This window comes from Emydura macquarii, unplaced genomic scaffold (genome assembly GCF_026122565.2).
Source record: "Emydura macquarii macquarii isolate MOO-44397 ecotype Brisbane River unplaced genomic scaffold, CSIRO-AGI_Emac_v2 contig_369, whole genome shotgun sequence".
In the NCBI taxonomy this organism is placed as follows: domain Eukaryota; kingdom Metazoa; phylum Chordata; order Testudines; family Chelidae; genus Emydura; species Emydura macquarii.
The window spans coordinates 12,398,034-12,421,521 of NW_027130506.1; the positions used below are offsets into that span (position 1 = coordinate 12,398,034).

Sequence of the window (23,488 nt, forward strand, 5' to 3'; positions counted from 1 at the left end):
TTATTATGCCTACGGGAGAATGATCTTACAGCAGCGCAGCTGCATTGGTACAGATGTACCATTATAAGCTCCCCCAGTGTAGACATGGCCTAAAACTCCAGTGCCACATCTCAAAATCAGCATTGCAATATACATTGGCAACAGGAAAATTAAACAATGGAAAGCTGATGCAGTCTATTCATCACATAAGGAAAGTGAGGCTGTTGCCTGTCAAGATGGCAAAACAAACTCATGTTTAGTTCTTGCTTTCATCTGACTATGAATCAAACATAGCAAACTTTCTCTAAAAATGGCTGAAATTGACATGCTTGACAAAATTAATAGAAGGAAATTAAGTCTGTAAGCACACTGCTACAGTTTAAAATAATCAAATTACTTATCAAGGGACATAACCAACAGTTCAGTTCTTACTATATAGGAAAGTTTATTACAGTGTTGGTAGAGTTCGAACTGTTACAATAACTGTATAAAAGATCCCACAAAATATCTATACTATGATATAAATATCTGATTTATACTATAATATACATACCTTTTCTCACATTATTATTTTTAAAACGTGCACCAAGTATCGAAGTAAAATAAATGCTCTACAATGCTATCCTTATCTTACATTCCTACACAACAAAAGTCATATTCCATGTTCTAGTAGCAACCTCTTGTGGCCAACCATGGTTTCTGCATTCTACACTTCAATCCACATATGATAGGGACCCAATCCTGCAAAGTACTGAATGTCCTGAAGCAAGACATTCAGGACTTTCATAGGAAAATAAACCAAAGTCCTTGAAACTGGCCACTGATTTTGGGTGCCATGCTTGAGATGCCTTGAACTTGACTTTCTGAAGTGCAGAGTATCCAAAACTCTATTTGAAAATACCTGCAACAGTAGGTGTTCTGCACTTCCGATAATCAGATTCAAGGCACCCAAACATTACAGAACTGAGGCCAAAATGCAGGGCATGTCTCCAATTTTAATATATGCCCTCACTTTCATAACATTATGTAGATTATGCTATTTGTATAAACTAGCCATACTATATGCTTATTTATTGACATTTGAAGTATAAAAAAAATACACTCGTGTACATTAGCAGGACGTTTTACAATTACTCCCCTTTTTAAGTTATTTTCACCATGAACATTGGAAACTACTTTTTGCTTTTTTCTGACACCCTTCTGAACAGTTTAGGCTACTGGCTTTGGTAGATAAGAATGCCTTTAGGAGTCTACATGTAGCAATGCTGAGCTGTCTCTAAATACACCTAGCAGCACTGAAACTTCCTTATTGTGATTTAGCAGCACTTCTTCCTTTTTATTTTTTCCTTTAACAGTATATTACATGCCCAGAAACCCTATTAACCACTCAGACTGCCAGCAGGAGGGGTAGTCTGAGTCTCTCCACCCTTTCCCACTATATGGGGGACAGGGGGAGGGGGACACACACACACACACACACAGTACAGTGGGGAAAAGTGGAGGGATGGGAGAGAGACTCTCTCATCATAACCACCATGTCTAGGTAGCAGGGAGGAGCTCAGGACCCCACTTTACCCACCTTCCCCTCCCTGCATATAGGGGCTGGCTGGGCAAGGGAAGTGGGGACCTGAAGCTGGGTCTCTGAGTCATCTCACGCTCTCCAGTCAGTGGCATTTTTAACCGCAGGAGTAACCACATATAAGGGAAAGGATCTCTCCCCTCCCCAAATGGAAGGGACTTCCCTTCCCACAGCAGAAAGAATCCCTATTCCCTCCCCAGCCTCATGGGGGGGGGCCTGCCCCAGGTCCCCTGCTGCCTAGACAAGGCAAATCCCGGGGCTCGGCTAAAAATGGGGCAGACAAATCCTTTTCCTCCCAAAATGGGAGAGGAAGGGGGCACGGGGTCGCTCTCCCTGCCCCCAGAAAAGGAAGCCTGGAGGAGAGCAGGCCAATCAGTCACCCCAAAGAAGGGGGGGGAGGCCCAGCCCGCCCACGGTGGGGGGTGGCTGGCAGAAGAACTGGGGACTGGGAGCAGGTCGGGGTCAGCAGGAGGTGAGCTGAACGTCACGGGGCATAGACACCTCTCCGAGGGGAGGGGCAGGCTGGCAGTTGGTGGGGGCGGGGGCAGGCTGAGGGGTTGGGGCGGGGCGGGGCGGGGCAGGAGAGGCTGGCCGGGGTGAGGGGGGGACTAGCGAGCAGCAGCTTTCCCAACGGTTCATTTAGCTCTAGGGTCTGGCCTATGGCGGGCCGGACGGTGCCCAATCCCCGCCCCAGCTGCCTGAGGCCGGACAGGGCAGCTGCTGAGGATGGAGTGGAGTCCTTGGGGCAGGCCGGGTGTGGCAGGGGAAGGAAAGGCGCCGCCGGTGGGACCATACGTGCGGCCCGGCGGGGACTATTTCATACGCGGAGAGATCACAGAGGAGTCACACACGCCGGAACTACTTTTTCTGCTCCCCCCCCTCCTTCCAGAACAGAATCCCTCCGCGCGCCTTCCCCTCCCATCCCCCCCACTTCTCACATTCAGAGCCAGACCGCCCCGCGCTCACCTGCAGCCGGAGCCTCCATAGCCGGGCGCGGGAGAGGGGTGGTCGTGAAATAAAGCGAAGGTGGGTTTTTAAAGCATTTTCGTCCCAGTGGACTAGGCCTCCCGGGGACCCCGCTGGCTTCCCGGCTCCTTGTTAAATTATTATTTTTAATGGGGGGGGTGTCAGAAAAACGAGGCGACGGATTATGGCGAATCTGCCGCGTCCGACACGGTGGCTTCTTCCTCCGCGACGTCGCACAGAGAGAGCGCGAAGGCTGGGAGGGGCCGCGAGGGCAGGGGGGGAGGAGGCGCACGCGCCGCCCAACCGCCGCTGCCGCGCTGTCGTTGGATGGCGCATGCGCCTATGCCTCTTTCCTGCCTCGGCCTTGGTTGAGTCGCGGCTCGCGACCGGCTGCTCCTTTCCTCCGTCTTCCGAGTAGCAGCAGCAGCGCCGCCGCCGCCGCCATTGATGTGACCGGGGCTGTGGGCCTCAGAGCCAGGCGGCGCCGCGGGCCTGCGTTGGTTGGCGTTCGGGTGGCTGCAGCCCAGAGCCGGGGTCAGGCAGGAGTCCAGCCTCCCGGACAGGGCAATGAACTTGCGGGTCCGCCGCCATTTCCCAGACGCTGACCTCCAGCCTGTGGTGGAGCTGAGAGAGGCCCAGGGAGGAGGGTGCCCTGCGGCCTTGCCTTCACCTTGTACTTGGGGGGAGGTGGCGAGGCCCTGAGGGAAATTAGGGCTGGTCTACACCAGAGAGTTTTGGCAACAAAATTCACCTTCACTTTTTGTTGACAAAACGGCACTGGTGGACACACTGCTATCACCCTACCGCCAACAAAACCGCCCTGGTTTTGCAACAAAATAAAACTACCTCAGTGGTAGGCCCTTTGTCGGCTGAAGCCTGGTCTACATGAGAAAAGAAGAAGAGAAAAGAAAAAGTTGGCTTTTTAAAACAAAGCAGTGCTTGTGTACACACTGCAGTCACACACGCACAAACACACAAAACCTGATAAAACCACCCTATTTTTTCAACAAAATAAAACCACCTTGATGAGAGGCGTAGAGACTTCTGTGCCATATTTTAGTGACAAAGCAGTGTAGCCACTGCACTTGATTTTGTCATGGTAAATGGCCTCCAGGAAGTGTCCCATAATGCCCATCCTGACTGCTCTGGCTGTCAGTTTGAACTCTGCAGCCAACTGCCCCTCTACCTTTAGAGTCCTGGAAAGTTTTGAAATCCCACTTCCTGCTTGGTCAGTGTGGAGACATCTGATCTTCCCAGTACATCACAGCAGCTATATGCACCAAATACTCTCCCACTTGGAGCACACCAGAGCTGCTAGACCTGATTGGCATTTGGGGAGAGTGGGGCATGCAGTCCTAGCTCCGTTCCAGCTGAAGGAACTTGGATATCTTTGGCCAGATTTCTCATCCTATGGCAGAGAAGAGCTATGAGTGAGGCATGCTGCAGTGCTGAGTGAAAAGAAGGCTAGAGAGCCAAACAGTCGCTCTGGTGCAGAGCCAAAGAGCTGAAAGCCACCCACAGCAGTGACTCCACATCCACTTCCAAGATGTCCATGGACCCCTCTGCAGCCCCAGAGCCACCAGACACCGGAATCAACCCCAACAAATAAGTCATCGATGAGGATGTGGAGTTGGAGGACGACCTGAAGCCAGGGACCAATTTCCTTGGTGAGATTGGGAGTCAGGATCTGTTCTTGACACCAGAAGGTTGCAGCCAGCCCCAGCTCTACAGCTCAGGCATTCAGGATGCTGGAGAGTAGGAAGGAGCCCAGGGAAACAGCAACGGGTTCTGAGACTAAGCAGACCTGGTTGGCTAGTGATAGGGTCCCTGGGCTGGAACTGGGAATAACAGGCAGGCCTGGATTCCCTTACCAGCCGGTGGGAAAGTGGCATAGGACCTAGAGAGTTGGAAGACTGAGACAATGTCCAGACAATTTGTCTGGTGGGACTTTAGTCCTCCCCTTCCAGAGTAACAATGACTTGGCCGAAGGGCTGAGTCTCAAAGAGGGAGCACCCAATGTCCCAAAGAAGGAGGTACCCTAGTGTGAGCAACTGATGGAAAGGGGTGCCAGATGAGGTGAGAACTTCTCCCCAGCCCCAGCCATATGGTGGTGCCCCAGCAATAGTCTACCCTGTTACACTGTCCTCAAAGAATCTCCTATGTTTGGTAAGAAACCCAGAATGTAGATTCACAGTTTCCAAAGGCAGAAGGAAACTTTGTGATCATCTAGTCTGACCTCCTGTACAACACAGGCCATAGAACTTCCCCAAAATAATTCCTAGAGCAGATCTTTTAAAAAAATATCCAAACTTGATTTAAAAATTGCCAGTGATGGAAAATCCAGCATGACCCTTAGTAAATTGTTCCAATGTTTAATTACCCTCACAGTTAAAAAATTACACCTTATTTCCAGTCTGAATTTGTCTAGCTTCAACTTCCAGTCATTGGATCATGTTCTACCTTTCTCTGCTGGATTGAAGAGCCCATTTTTAAACATTTGTTTCCCCACGTGGATACTTACACACTGTAATCAAGTCACCCCTTAACTGTCTCGTTAAGCTAGATAGACTGAGCTCCTTGAGTCTATCATTATAAAACATCTTTTAATAATGTTAACAGCTCTTCTCTGAACCCTCTCCAATTTATCAACATGCCTTTTGCAATGCTGACACCAGAACTGGACACAACATTCCAGCAGCAGTTGCACCAGTACCAAACACAAAAGTAAAATGACCTCTCTATTCCTACTCAAGAGTTCCCTGCTTATACATCCAAGAATTGCATTAGCCCCTTTTTGGTCAATGTTGCACTGATAGTCCATCTTCAGCTGATTATCTACCATAACCCCCAAATCTTTTTCTGAGTCACTGCTTCCCAGGATAGAGTCTCCCACTCTGTAAATATGGGCTGCATTCTCTGTTCCTAGATTATACATTTAGATATCTTAAAATGCATATTGTTTGCTTGCCTGCAGTTTACCAAGTGATCCAGCTCACTGTATCTGTCTCACTTGTATTACATCTCTATAACCTGTCCTCTTCATTATTTACCACCTCCCCAATTTTTATGTCATCTGTAAAATTTATCAGTGATGATTTTGCTTTCTTCAGGTCATTGATAAAAATGTCAACTAGCATAGGGCCAAGAATCGATCCCTGAGGGACCCCATTGGAAACACACCTGCTCGATGACAATGCTCCGTTTGCATTTTGAGACCAATCAATTAGCCAGTTTTTAATCCATTTAATGTGTGCCATATCACTTTTATATCATTTTAGTTTTTTAATCAAAATGTTATGAGATATCGAATCAAACATCTTACAGAAGTCTAAGTAGATTATATCAATACTATTACCTTTATCAATCAAATTTGTAATCTCGAAAAACATCAAGTGAGTATGACAGTATTATTTCCCTGAGATAAGATGCTTAAAGTTTAGTAATTCAGTTTAAACATCCAGCCAGAATGGATGTGCTCAGTGATACTGCTAGTTCTTTACAGAAGTGGTCATTAATTTTGTGGTCCATGGAGAGATAGCTGGTCACACTGTACTTGATCCCGCATCCAATAGCAAAGCTGGCATTTATTTACCTAGTACAGGACCAGGGTCATAGTGGTTACTGTCCTTGTTTCCAGCTGCTAGAAAAGGTATTTCAGTCCCCCCCACCACCACCACACACACACTCTCATGTGGAGAGATGTTAGAGATGTTCTGAGATATTACGAAGACCTGGTCACAAACACAAGAAATTTAAAAGCAGAAAAATTCCTTGCAATTATGTTATAGAGTAGAATCTTGTATGTTGGAGAGGATTACGGTATTTGTTTTAATGAAAATCAATTGGTTTTAATTTGGAGAAAAGTTAAACTCACAACTCACATTATTTTCTGCAATGTATCTACCCAGAAAAGCACAGCATCTTTTTTGTTTGTTGCCTTTAAGTGAACTCAGGCTTACACCCAATTTTACAACTAATTTTACAATCCCAGCTTTCACTCCCTCTCTCTGGCTCCCAGTCTCTCCCTCCACACTCTCAGTCTCACCAGACTTCTTCTTTTACTCTTTTCCCTCCCCCTGCTTTTGACCTATCTGCACTTGAATCAACAGAGGAAAGACAGCTCCCTGCTATCAGTTCCAATGCCTGGTCCCACTGATTCAGAAAGGTCATTATAATGAAAGTTCAGCTTCATACCTGTAGCCCTAGGCTGGAGGAAACATGGTCACCCACTCTGTAGGGATGGAATCTGCAGAGATTTTAGCTGCTAAAAATCAAGTGTCTCTACTGAGCATGTGCAAACTGCAATTTTTGGCTCATAACTTGGCCAACTGTAGGCAGACTTTCATGACAACAGCAAAAGGAAAATCCCTAACACAGAGGCCACCGCTCTGCCAAATTTAATGTTCATGCTCCAAAGCATGGGAGAGGACTAGAGCTTTTCAAAGAAACAGCAATCAGAATTTAACATGGGCAAAATAATGTATTATTTCCTAGCCTCGTTCTGGCTGGGAGTGCATGCCTAAAGAGTTAAAGGTAGTCTTTTAGTTGATAGATGATTCAAAATAAATACACTTGCTTATTTGTTTCATTGCACCAGATGGTGACAAAGACAGGGTCAGGCATCAGCAGCCTGAAAATACCCAGCCCATGTTACCTCACTAAGGGTAAAAATCACCCATGTGTAGAACTAAAGGTTTATCTGCTAATTAAATCTTATTTTGAAGGATTAAGGAGTAGGTAGGCCTCATGGTGGGCTTTTGCTTGGGTGAATTTCACTCTTGGTGAATGAACATGAGCTGTGATGCTTTTTATTATTTTAAAACATTATTTTTAAGTTAAGGAAATATTTATATGTAACACTTGTGTAACAGGAAACATATTTTGGTTACTTTATTACACTAGTTGATACTTAAATTAATTATTTCTGTTTTTCTTGCATCTTGTATTTGAATACATTTACAGTGTGTAAAAACTAAAATAATTAATTCTGTATAATAATCTCTAGAAAAGAGTACAATTTTCATTCCAGCCATTTGCTCTGAAATATACTAGAGAGACAAAGACTATTGGAACTCTATACTACGGTCATTAAAAATAAAATATATACAATAATTTTCACAGTGAATAATAACAAATGGGATAAAACTGATATTTAGTCAGCACTGGTGTGGAAAGGAAATCAAACATCTTCATGTGGCAATAGTGGGTATTTATCTCATATGATCCACCTTATAGCTGTATTGTGCCATTAAAGTGCTGCTTCTGCTGGGACTCCCACTAGGATTAGCAAGTGAGGTGTCAATGTAATGTCTGAGTTTGGTCCAGAGACTACTGCATGTGAATGATTGAAAACTTTCTAAAACACATCTTTTTAAAAAAAATAAAAGTAACCTTTGAAGTTTATTCATGGTTAGAAAAGGTACTGTTCCTCCTTGGGACATCAGAAGCCTGAGCACAGAGACATTGTCTTGTCTGCTCCTCCGCTACCACAAGCAGCATACCTAGTCCTGCATCAATCCTTCTTCTGGGCCCCAGGACCACCTCAAGCTCCACCGCCCTCCAGCACTCTCCAGATTCCTTTCCTCTATGTATCTCATCTGAGAAACCAGAATCTCCTCTTCTGAGATCACCATAAGAACCCTTTTCCCCAGTACCACTTTGACAACTGGTGATTGAACCCTTTCCCACCAGACCAGGATCTGATCCACTACCTCCAGTACCAGCACTGATGCCCAAAGCTCCACCTTTCAATTCGGGGGATTACACATCCTCAGACTCTGAGGTTTCCTTACAGGGCTGTGTCTCAGCACTGTGCCACTATGTTCCTTTAGGGACATACTCTGAAGACCTTCCAGAGCCCAGCAGATGACCTAGGTTCTCTGGGCACAAATTGCAGACTTTTCTCCTATTCACCTGCACAGTGGGCCTACTGGAATCCCTGGACACATTATGGCTACCAATTTTATAGGGTATCTGTGTGGAAAAAACACCTGCCAGCTCTGTAATGGCTGCTGGCATTGCAAGATCACTCACTGGTATCATGTGTTCCCTCAGTACCTGAAAAGCCCAAGAGGAGAGAGACGCACCAAAAAAAGAAGGATCGCCCTCTCAGTCAAGTCCTCCTCTTCTTCAAGGAGGCAGCAAAGCCACCACTGCCCTTTTATACAGGTGATTTTAGGGCCTTCCAGGACTTACTGAGGTGTCTAACAGAAACCCTGGAGATTCCATTGGAGGAAGTCCAGGAGTCTCAACACTCCCTGGTAGATATTTTACACATCAACCCTCAGGATAAGATCATCCTACCCATCAATGAGGCACTCTTATCACCAGCCTGTGCTTTATGGTAGACACTTGCCACTATTCCGCTCCCTTGCAAATGGGCAGACAAAAAATATTACATTCCAACCAAGGAATGGGAGTTGGATGGGAGGAGTAGTACTCCAACTCCCGGCAGTCAACAAAGAAACTGTCAAACACTCTACAGACCATTTCCTTTTGAGAAGGAATGTAAACACCTTGATGATCTGAGCAGGAAAAGCTACTCGTCGGCTGCCCTTCAATTTTGAGTTGCAAACTATCAGGCCTTAATGGCAAAATATTATTTTAATAACTACTCAATGTTTACTCATTTTATTGAACTTCACAGTTCTTAGCCACTGCAGTAGTTATGTGGCCAGCATCTTGGCTCCAATCTTCTGGTGCCCCAAAGGAGATGCAAAATACTATGGAGGACCTCCCCTTTGAAGGGCTCAAACTCCAGAAGCAACACAGACTCCTTGCTCCACTCCCTTGAAGACTCAAGGGCAACATTACAGTTGCAGGGAATACACATCCTTGCAACAAAGAGCCATTTCAGCAAATCTTAAACTGCACAATGCTCCCGACAATTCCATTACCTCCCACAAAAGCTCTACACTAGATCTACAGAGACCCCGGAAGGAGATCCAGACCACAGAAAAGTGGACCATCATCTTCCATGTCTGCCCAACATGCATTTTCCTCTAAGAGACCATTTTGACAACCTGTTCAAGGGCCTCAAACAACAACTTCCTCTGGATCTTCTGCTGCACAATTCCTCTATCCACCCTCCTTTTGGAGAATGCCTATCCCACTTCCTACCTGCCTGGGAGCTCATCAGCTCAGACAAGTGGATCCTAGAAATGGTCAATATGGGATACTCTGTCCATTTACATTCTACCCTCTCCCTGTCCATCTTCAGGGACCCATCTCACAAAGATCTCCTCAAGCAGGAACTCCAGTCATTCTTGTATCTGGGAGCAATTGAGCCAGTCCCCCCCAGATTTATCAGAAGAGTGTTCTACTCCAAATATTTTCTAGTTCCGAAATGAGGTGGTGGCTGGAGACCGATATTAGATCTCAGGAACCTGTACACCAATGTCCTATTGCAGCATGTCAAAATGAGGATGTTAACCATAATCCCATTCCTAGATCAAGAGGACATCTCCCTTGACATCCCTCTTGATGTCCAAGACACTTTCAAGTTGCTATTCATCCCTCTGCATTTTGTCATAAGCTGGACACATTAGTAATGTGTCCTTTCTTTTGGACTCTCCATAGCCCCCAGGGTCTTAACAAAGTTTGTCCTCATCTGCGTCAATGGGGAGTTATAGTCTTTCCATATTTGGACAACTGGCCCCTCAGAGGTCACTCTGCCCAACAGGTCCAGTTAGCCTGATATATCAATCTAAAAAAGTCCTGACACCAGTTAACTTATTCAGGGCCATGCATTATTCCCTAAGCACCAGGGCCTACCTGCCCATGGACAGATTCTCCACTATGTCCAGCCTGATCTCTAGTCTCCAGCACAGCCCCCAAACTGCATAGACCTGCTTGGACCACATATCAGCCTCCACATTCATTATGCTGCATGTGAGACTTCACTTCAGGTGTCTTCAGACATGGCTAGTGACTATGTACACCCAGACAGTCTTTCCAAATGAATCAGTGTGCCTATACGACTGTCTCAGATGGTGCCAAGACCCATTAAAGTTCTGTGTGGGAATCCCATTCTCAAGTCCACCACTTTCAAAATTCCTGACACATGCCTCTCTCCTGGGTTGTGGGGGAAGGCACATCTATGAGGTGCCACAGCACAGGGCAAATGGTCCTCACAATAGACACCGCTTCCAACATCTGGGAACTAAGGGCAGTCAGCAAAACAGAGGGCTGCTCTGTAAGGGTTATGTTGGACAACAGGGCAGCTATATACTACATAAGGATTGGGATCTTGCTTCTTTTGTTGGTTTACATGCAGAATCACTAAGGCTGTGGAACTGGTGCATTTTCCATTACATAGGAACCTTCATGATTTATCTACCATGCCTTCAAAATGCAGGTCAGACTCCCTATGCAGTAACTTTTATCAGGACCACGAATGGGATCTGAACAGCTCCATTTTCCAGAGCATCTGCCAAATCGGGCGCCTCACAAGGATTTCCTAAAGAAGGAATTTTGACCAATGTGAAATATTGCTTCTTCCACTTCAAAGGAGGATGTGCCCTACTAGTTCTTTAGCCCTGAGTCCTGCTCTTTACTTACCTACCTAAACCTGTAATCCTCAGGATTTTGCTCAAACTGAGACAAATAAGGGCGAGGGCTATCCTGAGAGCACTTTTGTGGCCAGTGCAAGTGTGGTACTCAGATTTACTTCATCTTTCTGTGACAATGCCTTTCCATCTTCCACTCAGGGATGATCTCCTGTCACAAAGCTCAGGTGCCCTGACCCATCCTAACTTTTCATCTCTGAAATAGAAGACTTGGTTCCTAGATGGTTCTTTGGCATAGAATTAAACTGCTCAGATAACATTCAGTCAGTCCTCCTACCTAGCAGGAAACCTACCTCTCATAAAACTTACTTGCAAAAGTGCAAATTCTTCCATTCCTGGTGTATTCACTGCTCTTTACAATCCTCAAAAGCTCTACTCTCAAGGATTCTAGATTACCTTCTTCATTTAAAGATGCAAGGTCTGAGTTTCAGACTTTGCATATCCAACCACAGCCAGATTCTTTATGAGTTTATACAATTTATTCCCCTGTCTGTAACTCTTCTCATCCACAGGACCTTAATCTGGTCCTCAATGTCTTGAACAACCCCCAATTTGAGCCAATGGCTACGTTTCCTTTCCCACTTCTCTCTCAAGACTTCATTTCTGATAGCCATCACCTCAGCCAGAAGGTTCAGTGAACTCAATGCGCTCCTAGCAGACCTACTTTCTACAATGTTCAAACCTCCATTCCTCCCTAAAGTCTCATTGGAATTTCATATCAATGAAGCAATCTGTTTACCAGATTTCATCTTAAACTCTAGCCCCAAGGGAGGAAGCTAGTCTCCACACAGACATCAGGACGGCCCTTGTCTACTTTGACAGAACAAAGACATTTAGGACTTTTCCCAGTCTCTTTATATCCTTTACCAAAAGGGATTACAAGACAGCCAATTTCCACTCAGTCTGTCAAAGTGGGTTTTGGGTTCTCTCTTGTTATGCTATGAAGCTGCTGGGATAATCCCCCCACAGTGTGACAGCCCACTCCACTATGACTCAATCCATTTCTATAACCCTCCTTAAGGACGTTCTCAGAGAGCAATTCTGCAGGGCACCAACCTGCCACATTCAAACTTTACATAATCATACCTGCTGTCACACTTAGGGCACTTGTACCTATATTTCCCCTAGTAGTTCAGCAAGGGCACCCATTCTCAGGCTTCTGGCTCCGTATTTGTTGCCTTTCTTAGGCGGAGACCTGCATCTCTTTCTCTCTTGGCTAGAGTATTTCCAAGATGAACAGTTCCCTGCCTTCATTGTTGTTGCCTTTTATGTTATTTAAAGTGAAATTATTAATGTTGTATTACACCACCGTCGGTTCAGTTCTGATGGCTACAGTTTCAAGCTCAACATAGTGAACCTCTGCTATTTGCTTCAAATTTAGAGTCTCTAGGAATATAAAGATCAAAGATAGTGATCACACATACATTCACAAGTAAAAGGTCTAGTCTGTTTGACAAGTTTTATTAAAATTACAAGGAAGGTTATGATTTCTCTTGCATATAGAAATTCTGTAAAGACCTGTGCACAAATTACAAATATAGTCATACTCACATCCTTAATGATATTCTTAGGATCTAATGGACGCCTTGCCAGTTGATCATCAGCAGTAGAAACCGACCTTGTAGAGTTTTTCTGTAAGGAATCCATTTTATCCACATCTAACATTTAGCGCATGAGCATGAAAGTGTCCACCCTCTTTTTCCCTATTTGTATTGTGTCCCCCAATAATATCGGTGTTATCCTGTTTTTCATAGGTTGGTTATAGTTCCTTTTATTCTCATTAGCATTTATGCATGACATATACCCTGTGGTTAGGGCACATGTTAGAACAATGTGGCTACCAAATATCTTGTAAGCAAAAATTTACTCTTACAGTTAATTTTTCACAATACCACCCATTGGTACATCTTTTCCCGTAATCTTGGTGCTTATGGTCATTCTTTGGTCAATTACTTTTGTCAAGCATTTCTTTAACCTATGGTCTAGTGTGGCTAAGCTGACATCTTACAGGCCTCAGCCTGTAGAGGCTTTGCATTTCAGCCCAATTTATTTAGATACCTAATGCATACTTATCACTTCTAAATACTTATCAATTTTGTACTTTTATAATCCTACAATTTAATTCTAGCTGGACCATTGGTTCATATGTTCTTAACAACACATATTAATAACCCTAAACCCAAATCCGCATGAGGGCTCTGGTCCGCATCACTCGTTCCAATTCTACCCAAGGATTGGGGCTCTCTATGTACCACGGTCCTATCCATTTATTGGATCAGAACAAAAAGCCCTTTAAAACAAGGTATTTATCCAAAAATCCTTTGTCTGTTGGTCCCTAGGGAATCCAGATCAGGTCTTTGAACTGTCCTCCTGTAACTGGTGATTAGCAGACAAAAGATCTCCCCCTCAGTGCGAAACTTCAAAGACTGAGTCCATAGGTGGGGGTTTACAATTGCCTCTCCCAATACTTCCTATGAGTTCCACTTCACTCTTTGCCCACATGATCATTTATGTCTGCTATATGGTTCAACATAGTCTTTTGAAGTGCACATTATCTCCCAGAGATTATGTTAATCCTTTTTCCTCCTAAAGAAGTTCCATACAATCCCACAATACACAAACATTTGCATTTTCAATACAGTGGACACAAAATATATTAAATGAAATTCAATAATGTTTAATTTAAATCCATAAGGTTTGCCCAGGATATTGCAGGATACTGTCATATCTGTCAAATGCACATCCTGAGCTGATACTACCTTCAGTGACACAATTTTAGATTTGCCTTCTCAGCACCTATCTTTACACTGAGATACTGCTTGAGAGTCTCTTATGGTGAAGCATCCATAGGGACATAACCTCTTCTTCTTTGAGTACTCACCTGTACAGTAGCTTGAGTTCTTCAAGTTGTTTTGTTCCTATTGGTGTTTTACCTCCAGTTCTCCTCTGCTGCAGTCTTCCAGGATTTATAGTCCAGAAAGGCTGTAGTTCCATGCCTCCTTATATGCCCTGACCTGGGAGCATACTGCTATTTACCATCGCTGGTTGAGAGTGTACGGGCATGCACGCATCCTACGATAAAGTCTCCATAGAGACAAAACATCTTGAAGAATTCAAGTTACTGCACATGTAGATAACCTGTCCTTTAAAATTCAGAATGAATATTCATTGAATTATATTTGAAGTAGTTGCCCAACTTAATTCCGTCTCATGTATCAAAGTTGTTATATAAGTTCCAATTGTAGGGCCAAATTTTACCTTACTGAGTGGCATAAGAGAAATGAGGGCAGAATATGGAGAGCTGAACCTTTAACACTGGTTTATGAACCAGGTAGGAACAAGAGTTTGTTACTCACAGGTCAAGTTTACAGAGCTGGCAGTTACAGAAAACATCCCTTTACTTGTATATTGTGAAAACTCTAAAGGTAATTGAGGCACAAATATAGAATTACTTTTCAGAGTATAACTGCATTCTGAGGCCTTGTCTACATTAGAAAAATAAGTCGACCTAATGTAGGTAGACTGACAGCCACCGGTGGCTGACATCCACACTACCCTCCTTGGGTCGGTGGAGTACATCCTCACCAAGAGAACTTCCACTGACCTAAGAGGGGCCGTGTGGGATGCCTCTCCCACTCACCATTCCCTGCTGGGAGCCAGCCCCGGGTTTCTTCCTTCCCAGTTCCCCTCCGGAAGCCGCCCGGGTCTTCTCCGCTCCCTGAGGGAAGAGGATGGAGAAGCACGCGGACTTCTCGTCCCGCTCCCAGTTGTAAGTGGAGACCAACTGCTCAGCTCTCCAGGGTGCTTTGCAATTGATGAGAATGACTGTCCCACAGCCGATATAAGGGACGCAGTGTCTATGCCGATACTGCGTCAACCTAAGTAAGCCAACATAAACCCTACATCTCTCATTGAGATGGTTTTATTATGTCAGCATAGCAAGGGAGTTACATTGGTTGGAGGAGCATTTTAGTCTGTGCACCTCCACTGTTTTATCAACAAAAGTTGACTTTTGTCACCAAAACTCTCTAGTGTATACCTGCCCTAAAGCCCCATTCCTACAAAGACATGATTGAAAGGGAGTACTTTCATAATTAAAGTTAAGAACATGTGTTTAAGTCTCTGGAGGATGGACCCTTCAGCCGAAGTGGACACCAGTTTATATTTTCTTATTATAGTCAGTTGTCAAGACAAGTGAGATAAATGGTGGTCACTTAAAGGACCCAAAGGAGTTGACAGTATTGATAAAGAACTGAATGTCTCTTTTGAATGAACTTTCAATAGTCAGAGCTGAAAACAAAGTAAAATATCTCTTTAAAAAAAAAAAGCCTTCTTTGGTGTATTATCAATAGTGTTCACAAAGATGTTGTGAACCAATCCATCAGCTAATCAATACATAATACTTTCTATGTTCTTTGCAGGAAAAAAATAACAGCAGGAGGACAAACTTTTTCAGCTCCATTGCACAGTAGCAACTTGCAGGTTCAAATCAAACCAAACCAAAACAGTAGTTTTGCTGGAAAATAATTATTGACATATTTCAGAATATTCAAGGAAAAGCAATTACATCAATGCTAATAATTATTTTTAATTTCTGCTTATGATGAAAAAATCTAACAAGACTATTCTAATAAAGTAATATGGATTGGTGTGGACTCCTATGAATTTATAACAAAACGCTCAGGTGACAGTAAAACTAAGTGCTTTGCTAAATAAGAATGGATTTAAGCACATGCTTATGTACTTTGTTGAACTGGAGCTTAAGGCCCAGCTCCTACAATGAACTCTGCAGGTGGATCCCTGGGCTCACAGGAAGTCCCATTAACTACTCATTGCAGAAATGAGGATCTGAGATCATAGATGTTACCTATCCTTCAGAAAGCACAAGTTTTTTTCCTGATTTATAGCAACTTATTTGTTCTAAAATGCTGTATTTATTACTTTAACTCAGTGTTATTACTTTACAATAAAGAAAGAGGTTGGGGGAGAGAGGAATGTGGAGAACAATTAAAGATTCTGCAGCACCACAGCAGAAATCCACCTAAGGACTGTTCCCTAGATTCAGGTACTAAGAAGAACTTTTACACATAGTCTTCCAACATAAAACTGGGTCTTAGCTTCCTCCACAACACTATCGCCATTTGTAGGATTGTATAGCAGGCTCCACACAAGATTGGGATCCACAAAGGAAGAGGGGGTAAGGACAGACAGTGGGTGTAAAGTGGGAAACCCCCTGGGAATTCCTTCCCTGCTGAGCATCATGGAGCTGATCTACAAAGAGTAATATATCATTTATTATAGTTAGGATTGAATACTTAATATATGTACAGTATTTGGAAAATAAAGGCTAAGTACTATAGATGCTACATATTATTAATCTGGTATTTATAGAGAACATTTTATTATATGTACCTACAACTGTTAGAACATTATCTAAAAAATCCCAACTGCTTAAAACAAGAGGTTGGATTGGCTTATTTTTATCTTCTTTTTCAAGTGTATTAAATTCAACCTTGTTATAGTTTATATTTTACAAAAAGAGATATGCGGTGAAGTAGGGAATGAAGCATAAAGAGGCTAAATGATTTGCCCACGGTCACACAGGAAGTAAGTGGTGGAGCAGGGAAATGAACCTCCCTCTCCTGAGTCACAAGCTAATGAATGAACATGAAGAGATTAGCTATGGGTGCTCAGGGCCTCTGAAACTCAGGCAGTTTTTACTTAGGCAACAGAATCCACATTTATAAATCTAACTTTTCTATTTCTTTATTTAAGTCTATGGAAGAAAAGAAGTTCCTACTTGAGCTCCAAGGTGCCTTTAATATAATTTTAGAAGTACAACATTCGAGAGCCAGCAGCTTCCTCAAAACACACAAACAACTAAAACAATCAAATCCAAGCAATACCTTACCACCACAAATATCAGACCCTCCCCCAGGTGAACAGAGATGAGCTTTGTAGTGTGGCCTGAAAGCCATCCGATTCTAGCCCCGAAGGGAGAGAGATGCATCCCGCACATCACCTTGCACCCAGCTCCCTTCTTTTATAAAAGGGGGCTCAAGCACATCTCCAAACTCTCCTACATCAGTTTCAGAGAAAGGGAAAAAGGGTGACCAGCTGTCCTGATTTTATAGGGACAGTCAGGACTTTTTCTCACATAGGTGTCTATTATCCCTCCACCTCCATTCCAATTTTACACACGTGCTATCTGGTCACCCTAAAGGGAAGCAGTGTCTCGGGGCACATCTACACTGCACAGGGAGGTGTGACTGCAGTGGGAATATCTGCACTAGCTGTAACTAGCTAGCACACCTAACAACAAACAGTAAATACGTGCAGCAGCCCAGGCTGTATCAGCCCCCCAGGAACCCTTCATCTTCACTGCAATTTTTAGTGACCTAGCTCAATTAAAGCTAGCACAGGTGTGCAAGCACCTTCTGCCTGGCACTGCTGCCTAGGTCCTTGTCGACACTCAAAACATAAGTCGATATAATATATGACATCCACGTCGGTGGAGTGCATCCTCACCAGGAACATTTCTACTGACCTAAGGGGGGCAGTGTGGGGAGCTGAGAGACCAGCTGAGAGCTCAGCTCCCTGCTGGGAGCCCCACAGGCTGGCTCCTGGCAGGCTCCCCCCCACCCCACCCCCTTCCCTGCCAGGAGCTATCCCTGGGGTTTTCCCATACCAGTTCCCAACTGGAAGCCAGGGGAAGCTGCAAGGGGCTTCTCCCATCCCCATTCCCAAGCACTTCTCGTCCCTGGGAAGTGGAGTCCAGTTGCCCCAGCTTCTTGCCCTCCCCTTCTCCCGGCAGGGAGCCTGCAGCCTTGTCAATCTCAGCCATGAAATTGACAAGGCTTCCCGGGGCTTCTCCCATCCCAGCTCACAGCCTGGAGCTGGGATCCAGCCACTTGGTCTTGCAGTAGCCTGGGCTTCACATCCAGCTCCCAGAACCAGCTGCCCTGGCTTGCTGCAGCCTGGGATTGGGCTTTCTTGTCAATTTCACTGGAGTGCTGAAATTCACAAGCATGACAGCCCCATCACCAATGTAAGGGGACACAGTGTCTACGCTGACACTGCATTGCCCTACGGCCTTGTCTACACTAGAAAGGTTTGTCAACGATAGTTATATCAGTGTTAAAAAAGCAGGGTAATTACAGTGCTCGCACCCCTCCACACAGCAGTCATTGTGCCACCAAAGCGCATCCGCACTTGATGCTCTGCTTTTGACAGTGAGAGCAGTGCACTATGGGCAGCTATCCCACTGTGTAACTTGTCACCTTCAGCTGCTAGGAATTGTGGGAAGGGGGATAGGCGTGTGGAGCAGCATGGGTCAACATCCCATGATGCATTGATTTCTGTCCTGTCATTCATTGCATTCCTGGCTGCATTTCGCACCTTTTCTCAACAGCACCCCGTTTTCTGCGTGCCTGCCATCTCTATCTGAAAGGATCATGGATCCTGCACTGCTCTGCACTGTTGCTATCAGCGATCTGAACATATTGCAGCTGTTCACACAGTATGTCATGAGCTCCGAATTGGAACAGGAATTCAAGATGCCTGACCTGTTGAGTGGCATGCAAACAAACAGCACCGCATTACTGTTTTCATTCACGGAGCATCTGCACATGGAACTGCCACTTTTAGGCACGTGAGACAAGCACTGAGTGGTGGGATTGCTTCGTTATACAGGTCTGGGATGATGAACAGTGGCTGCAGAACTTTCAAATGTGCAAAGCTACCTTCATGAATCTCTGCATGGAGCTCGCTCCTGCCCTGCAGTGCAGGGATACCAGAATGAGATCTGCCCTCTCGGTGGAGAAGCATGTGCAATCACCATGTGGAAAGTGGCAACTCCAGATTGCTGCCAGTCAGTAACTAATTGGTTTGGAGTCAGCAAGTTCACCGTTGGAGCTGTGTTATCACAAGCGTGCAGAGCCATTAATCGATTCTGCTGTGAAGGATTGTGACTCTGGGCAATATGTATGAAATAGTGGATGGCTTTGCGGCGATGGGATTCCCTAACTGTGGCGGGGCAATAGATGGCACACATATCCCAATTTTGGCCCTGGACCATCTTATGACGAAGTACATCAATAGAAAGGGGTACTTCACTATGCAGGCGCTTGTGAATCACCATGGGCGTTTCACTGACATCAATGCGGGTTGGTCAGGAAAGGTGCATGATGTTCGTATCTTCAGGAACACTGGCATATACAGGAAGCTACAAGCACTTTCTTTTCAGACCAAAAGATTCAAATGGGGGAGGTTGAGATGCCCATAGTGATCCTAGGAGACCCAGTCTACCCACTAATGCCATAGCTCATAAAGCCTTACACGGACAACCTGGATAGCAGCAAGGAGTGCTTCAATTACAGGCTGAGCAGGTGCCGAATGACTGTTGAATGTGTGTTTGGCAGGTTAAAGACACGCTGGAGGTGCCTTTATGGAAGGCTGGACCTAAATTAAGACAATATTTCTGTGGTTATAGTCACCTGCTGTGTGCTGCATAATTTATGTGAAGCTAAAGGTAAAAAGTTTTCCCCTGGGAGGACTGCAAAGCTGGATTGCCTTACATCTGCGTAAGAGCAGCCAGATGCTAGGCATATAAGAGGGGCACAACAGGGGGCCATATATGGATCAGGAAGGCATTGAGGGCCCATTTTGAGAATTAAAACCCAAAAGGTGTTTTTGTGAACAGCGCTGTGCCATTCTGCGACTGCTATCCAGCTTGAGCTGTGTGTCGGTGAGAGGTGAAAGTACAGGGTGCAACACAGAAATAAAGAATGCGTATTGTTCTCAGAGCTTGCTTTTATTAAATGCAAAATAGTTCACAACACAAAAAAACACACAGGCCTGGGGATAGAAAGCAGTGGGGGGCAGTGTGAGCTATGATAGCTGTGTGTAAGTCCAGCTCTCATTCTTCTAGATGTCTGAAGGGGTGGAGTGTAAGGGGTACTGAGATGGGCTGGGATTTTGGTAGGAATGTGTGTGGATTTTTCAGGCATTTCTGCAGGCATGTAGGTTTAGAGTAACAGTCTTTTTTAAAAATGTGGATCTGAAGGATATTGGTGTTAGAGTTATTGGAAACCCTATATTTATTTATTTATGTCAAAGGTCTGATTTGGAATGAGGAGAGATTGGTTTCCAAAAACAAGTATGTGGACATCTGAACAAAGAAGCGCTTCAGCAACTGTATGTGAAAATTAAAAAGATTATATTCAGTAGTGGAGAGAGACTTGGTTTCGGTCCTTGGACCAAAGCCAAATTAATGTTTAATTAATTAATTAATTAAAAATTATCTTTAAAAGCAAGCCTTTTCCAACCTGCAAATGGAAGCAACTGTTCTTTATAGCACAAATAAGGATAAGTCTTCATGAGAAGTCATGAGGAAGAAGTTCAAAATGCATTTATGATATTTTCAAAGAATACAAGACATGGGGAAATAGCTGTTCATTCAGAAAATACTGCAGCAAGAATGATCTAGTCTATCCTCGTTAAAATAGAGGAATATGCAGAGAGGAATTAAAATTAACAAATGTGAATTATATGCAAATAAAAATAATACAATAAAAAGAAATGGGCTGGACAGTAGTAATCCAGAAATATATCTTAGGCTAGAAAGAAAAGATTTTAATTGAAATAAGAGGAAATCAATTTTAAATATCCAAATATAAAATCATTTTAATAGTAAGAGCTCAGCTGGAACGCGGAAGCAGCTTCCAAAAGGAATGGGTGGAATAAAAATCGCCAAAAAAATCTTCCATTCAGTTTGATCTCTGCCTACTGGAGAGACTAGGAAAAAAACAAAAACCGATAAATGAATGATGGCCTTCTACAGTTCCTTACGAGCCCAAGCAATTCCACTAAACAAGTTCTGTACTCGGTTGTACACACTGTTCTTTGGATGCAGTTGCACAATTCTCTCATATGTCAAATGTGGCCCTGTGATTCTGGGCTTTTTTTGGAAGGTCAGAATGCTGAGAACTGAGATGAGCCTTGTCTGAACATAGATGGACGCTTTATTGCTTTGACTTTAGGACTTTTCCATCTGTATTCTTGACAAAGGGCATTGCGGCATGAAACAGCTATGATCCAAATCAGATAAATGTAGAAAGGAAATCTTGTGAACTGGACTATTTTTATACAAAACTATTTTTTGCTTTGCTAGATAAGCACATGACTTAATCTGATTAATGGCTAAGGGCATAATTCGGTCATGTTGTTCTTTAATTAATATACTGTAAAATGTTGCTATGCAAAGTTTTTGCCCTTTCATGCAGATACAATGTATCTTACTTGGGTATAAGCAATGCTTGATGGATTTCTTTTTACAGTTGCTTCAAGGCTGTTGCATAAACACAAAGTCAGCAAAACTGCTATTCTTCAGAGTGGCTTTTGCATATTTCCCTTTGTGGGATGCATATTTCACCACTCCCCTGGCTGCTGAACTATAGGAACCTTCTAGAAAACTATCGCTTGTTGACACAACATGTGTCCTCTCATAGCACCTAATATTTAGAATCAAAGTTATAAGAGTTCATGCAATTTCAGGGCTTTCTTTGGCTGTGTTTCAGTGCATCATATCCATTACCGACCACTGAGACTCAGAAAACACTGGGTTGAAAGCAGTATATTTCATAACCCTCTGTTTTATTCGTATTAGATGTATATACTGCTGCTCAGAGTTCTATAAGAAAGTCATTTCCTCAGATTATTGTTCTACTTACCAGACCTTTACGCAGACACTCTTGGTTCTAGGCCTTCTTCCTGATGGCATCCCATTGAACTTGAGCCTCAAAACAGTTCTTGGTTCATCAGGATCCCATTCCCTTTCATGCATAGAGATGGCTTTTGTCCCATTTGACGCCCTCTAAAGATAGGAAATGGAATTTTTATGTCTAAAACTGGAACTTTCCTCTGGGCTCAAGCTGCTGGAACTTCTGCTTCAGCCATGAGGTGGCTTGAGCTATCTGAATCTCATGTTCCAACAATTTCTGTGGAGGGAACTTTGACTGTACCTGCTTCAGTTGCACTATTTCCATAAATAAGGAGCACTATAAAAGTGAAGGGTTTCAGGATTAGAAATATTCTCACTAATTATTTGTTGAACATCAGTTCAGAACAAAAGTAAAGATAGTTCCTTTCTCACATATCTGACTGGGCTCTTCACTTGCCTTAGTTCTGCAGGAAGTCAAACTAGATCATCATAATGGATCCCTCTGACCTTAACCTATGAAACTTTTCTGCTCATTCTCATTAGCTATAAAACAGGGATAATATTTACTTTGTCAAATACAGTGAGATCCTTGGTAGATAGATACTGTATAAATGGAAGTATTAGTAACTTACCTAATTATTGTATACTAAAGAGCAGTGCTACTCTGGAAAGTGACTTGTTTATTTTATCTCAATGATTTCCCAGTCAGATTTTCTCAGTTTACAAGAAACAATTTTTTTTCTTATTACCAGACCAGCAAACTCCACATGGGAAATGAAAGTTTCAGACTATGTTTATTTATTGTATTATCACAAGTAATAAAAATACCCTCCATTACACCAACTCAACCCTATTGCCTTCAAGAGCATTGCGCAGAAGTAATTCAGAGCAGAACTTAAAGAGAATGGGCACAGACAGTTCTTCATTTGGTAATTGGTTAATAATTGTGTTGACGAGGCATGAACCAGAGCTGAATCCAGTTCACTCTTCCATAGCTATGCTGATTCTGCAGGAATTAGTAGCGAAATCTTGTCACTCAGCAGATATGACTCCAAATACAGAAGGGGAGCAGATCTGCTGTGTAAGAAATGACCGTTTTTATACATTCACTTTTCAGAGTCATACTGCAATGTAAAGGGCTCATTGTAAATGGATCTTGTGTTGGTGTACAGAGAGCAGGGGACCTTCCCCCTTTGTGCACCCTATGCAAGACTAGGGAGAAATGCAATTCCTGCATTTAGAGGAGTACAGGAACTGCTGCCTCCATGAGCTCCTAGATGAGCATGTGGCCCCTACCTTGTATCAGCAACTGTAGTGATCCATTACAATGGTACAGCCCAAGCACCAACCTGGGTTTTGGACCCCTGAAGCACAATCCCTTCCCAGCTTCCTCCTGGAGTTGCACACATCCACATATGCCCCAACACAGACCAATTCTTTAATGACACAATTTGGCCATAAAGAAAGTGTATGTAGTAAGCTCTGATGCTGTAAGGTGCTGAGCACCCTCAGCTCCCATTGATTCCAGGTGTTCCCCTCAGCTGGTATCCTGTCTCTAACCTGGCCAATGATGCAAGCCTCACAGGAAGAAGTAAAACTCCCCATAATATTGAACCATGTGCAGGGAATTTTCTTCTTTACCCCTCCTGGTAATTTGTTGCAGCATGAGATATGACA

At 43.8% G+C, this 23,488-nt stretch overlaps 1 protein-coding gene and 1 long non-coding RNA gene across 4 annotated transcripts in view; both read right to left on the reverse strand.

Moving 5' to 3' along the window:
• Nucleotides 1-3,733, reverse strand: part of ZFAT (zinc finger and AT-hook domain containing) — a 145,062-nt gene extending 141,329 nt beyond the window's left edge. The window contains exon 1 of the mRNA XM_067531650.1: nt 2,525-3,733. Coding sequence (XP_067387751.1) covers nt 2,525-2,543 — 19 coding nt within the window. The 5' untranslated portion in view covers nt 2,544-3,733. The remainder of the gene's footprint in view (nt 1-2,524) is intronic.
• A 16,158-nt stretch (nt 3,734-19,891) lies between these two features.
• The window catches only part of LOC137142348 (uncharacterized), a 60,225-nt gene continuing 56,628 nt past the window's right edge, over nt 19,892-23,488 (reverse strand). For all 3 annotated transcript variants that reach the window (XR_010916896.1, XR_010916898.1, XR_010916894.1), the window contains 2 exons: nt 21,822-21,964; nt 19,892-20,886 (listed from right to left, as the gene is read on the reverse strand). This is a non-coding gene — a long non-coding RNA (uncharacterized lncRNA). The remainder of the gene's footprint in view (nt 20,887-21,821; nt 21,965-23,488) is intronic.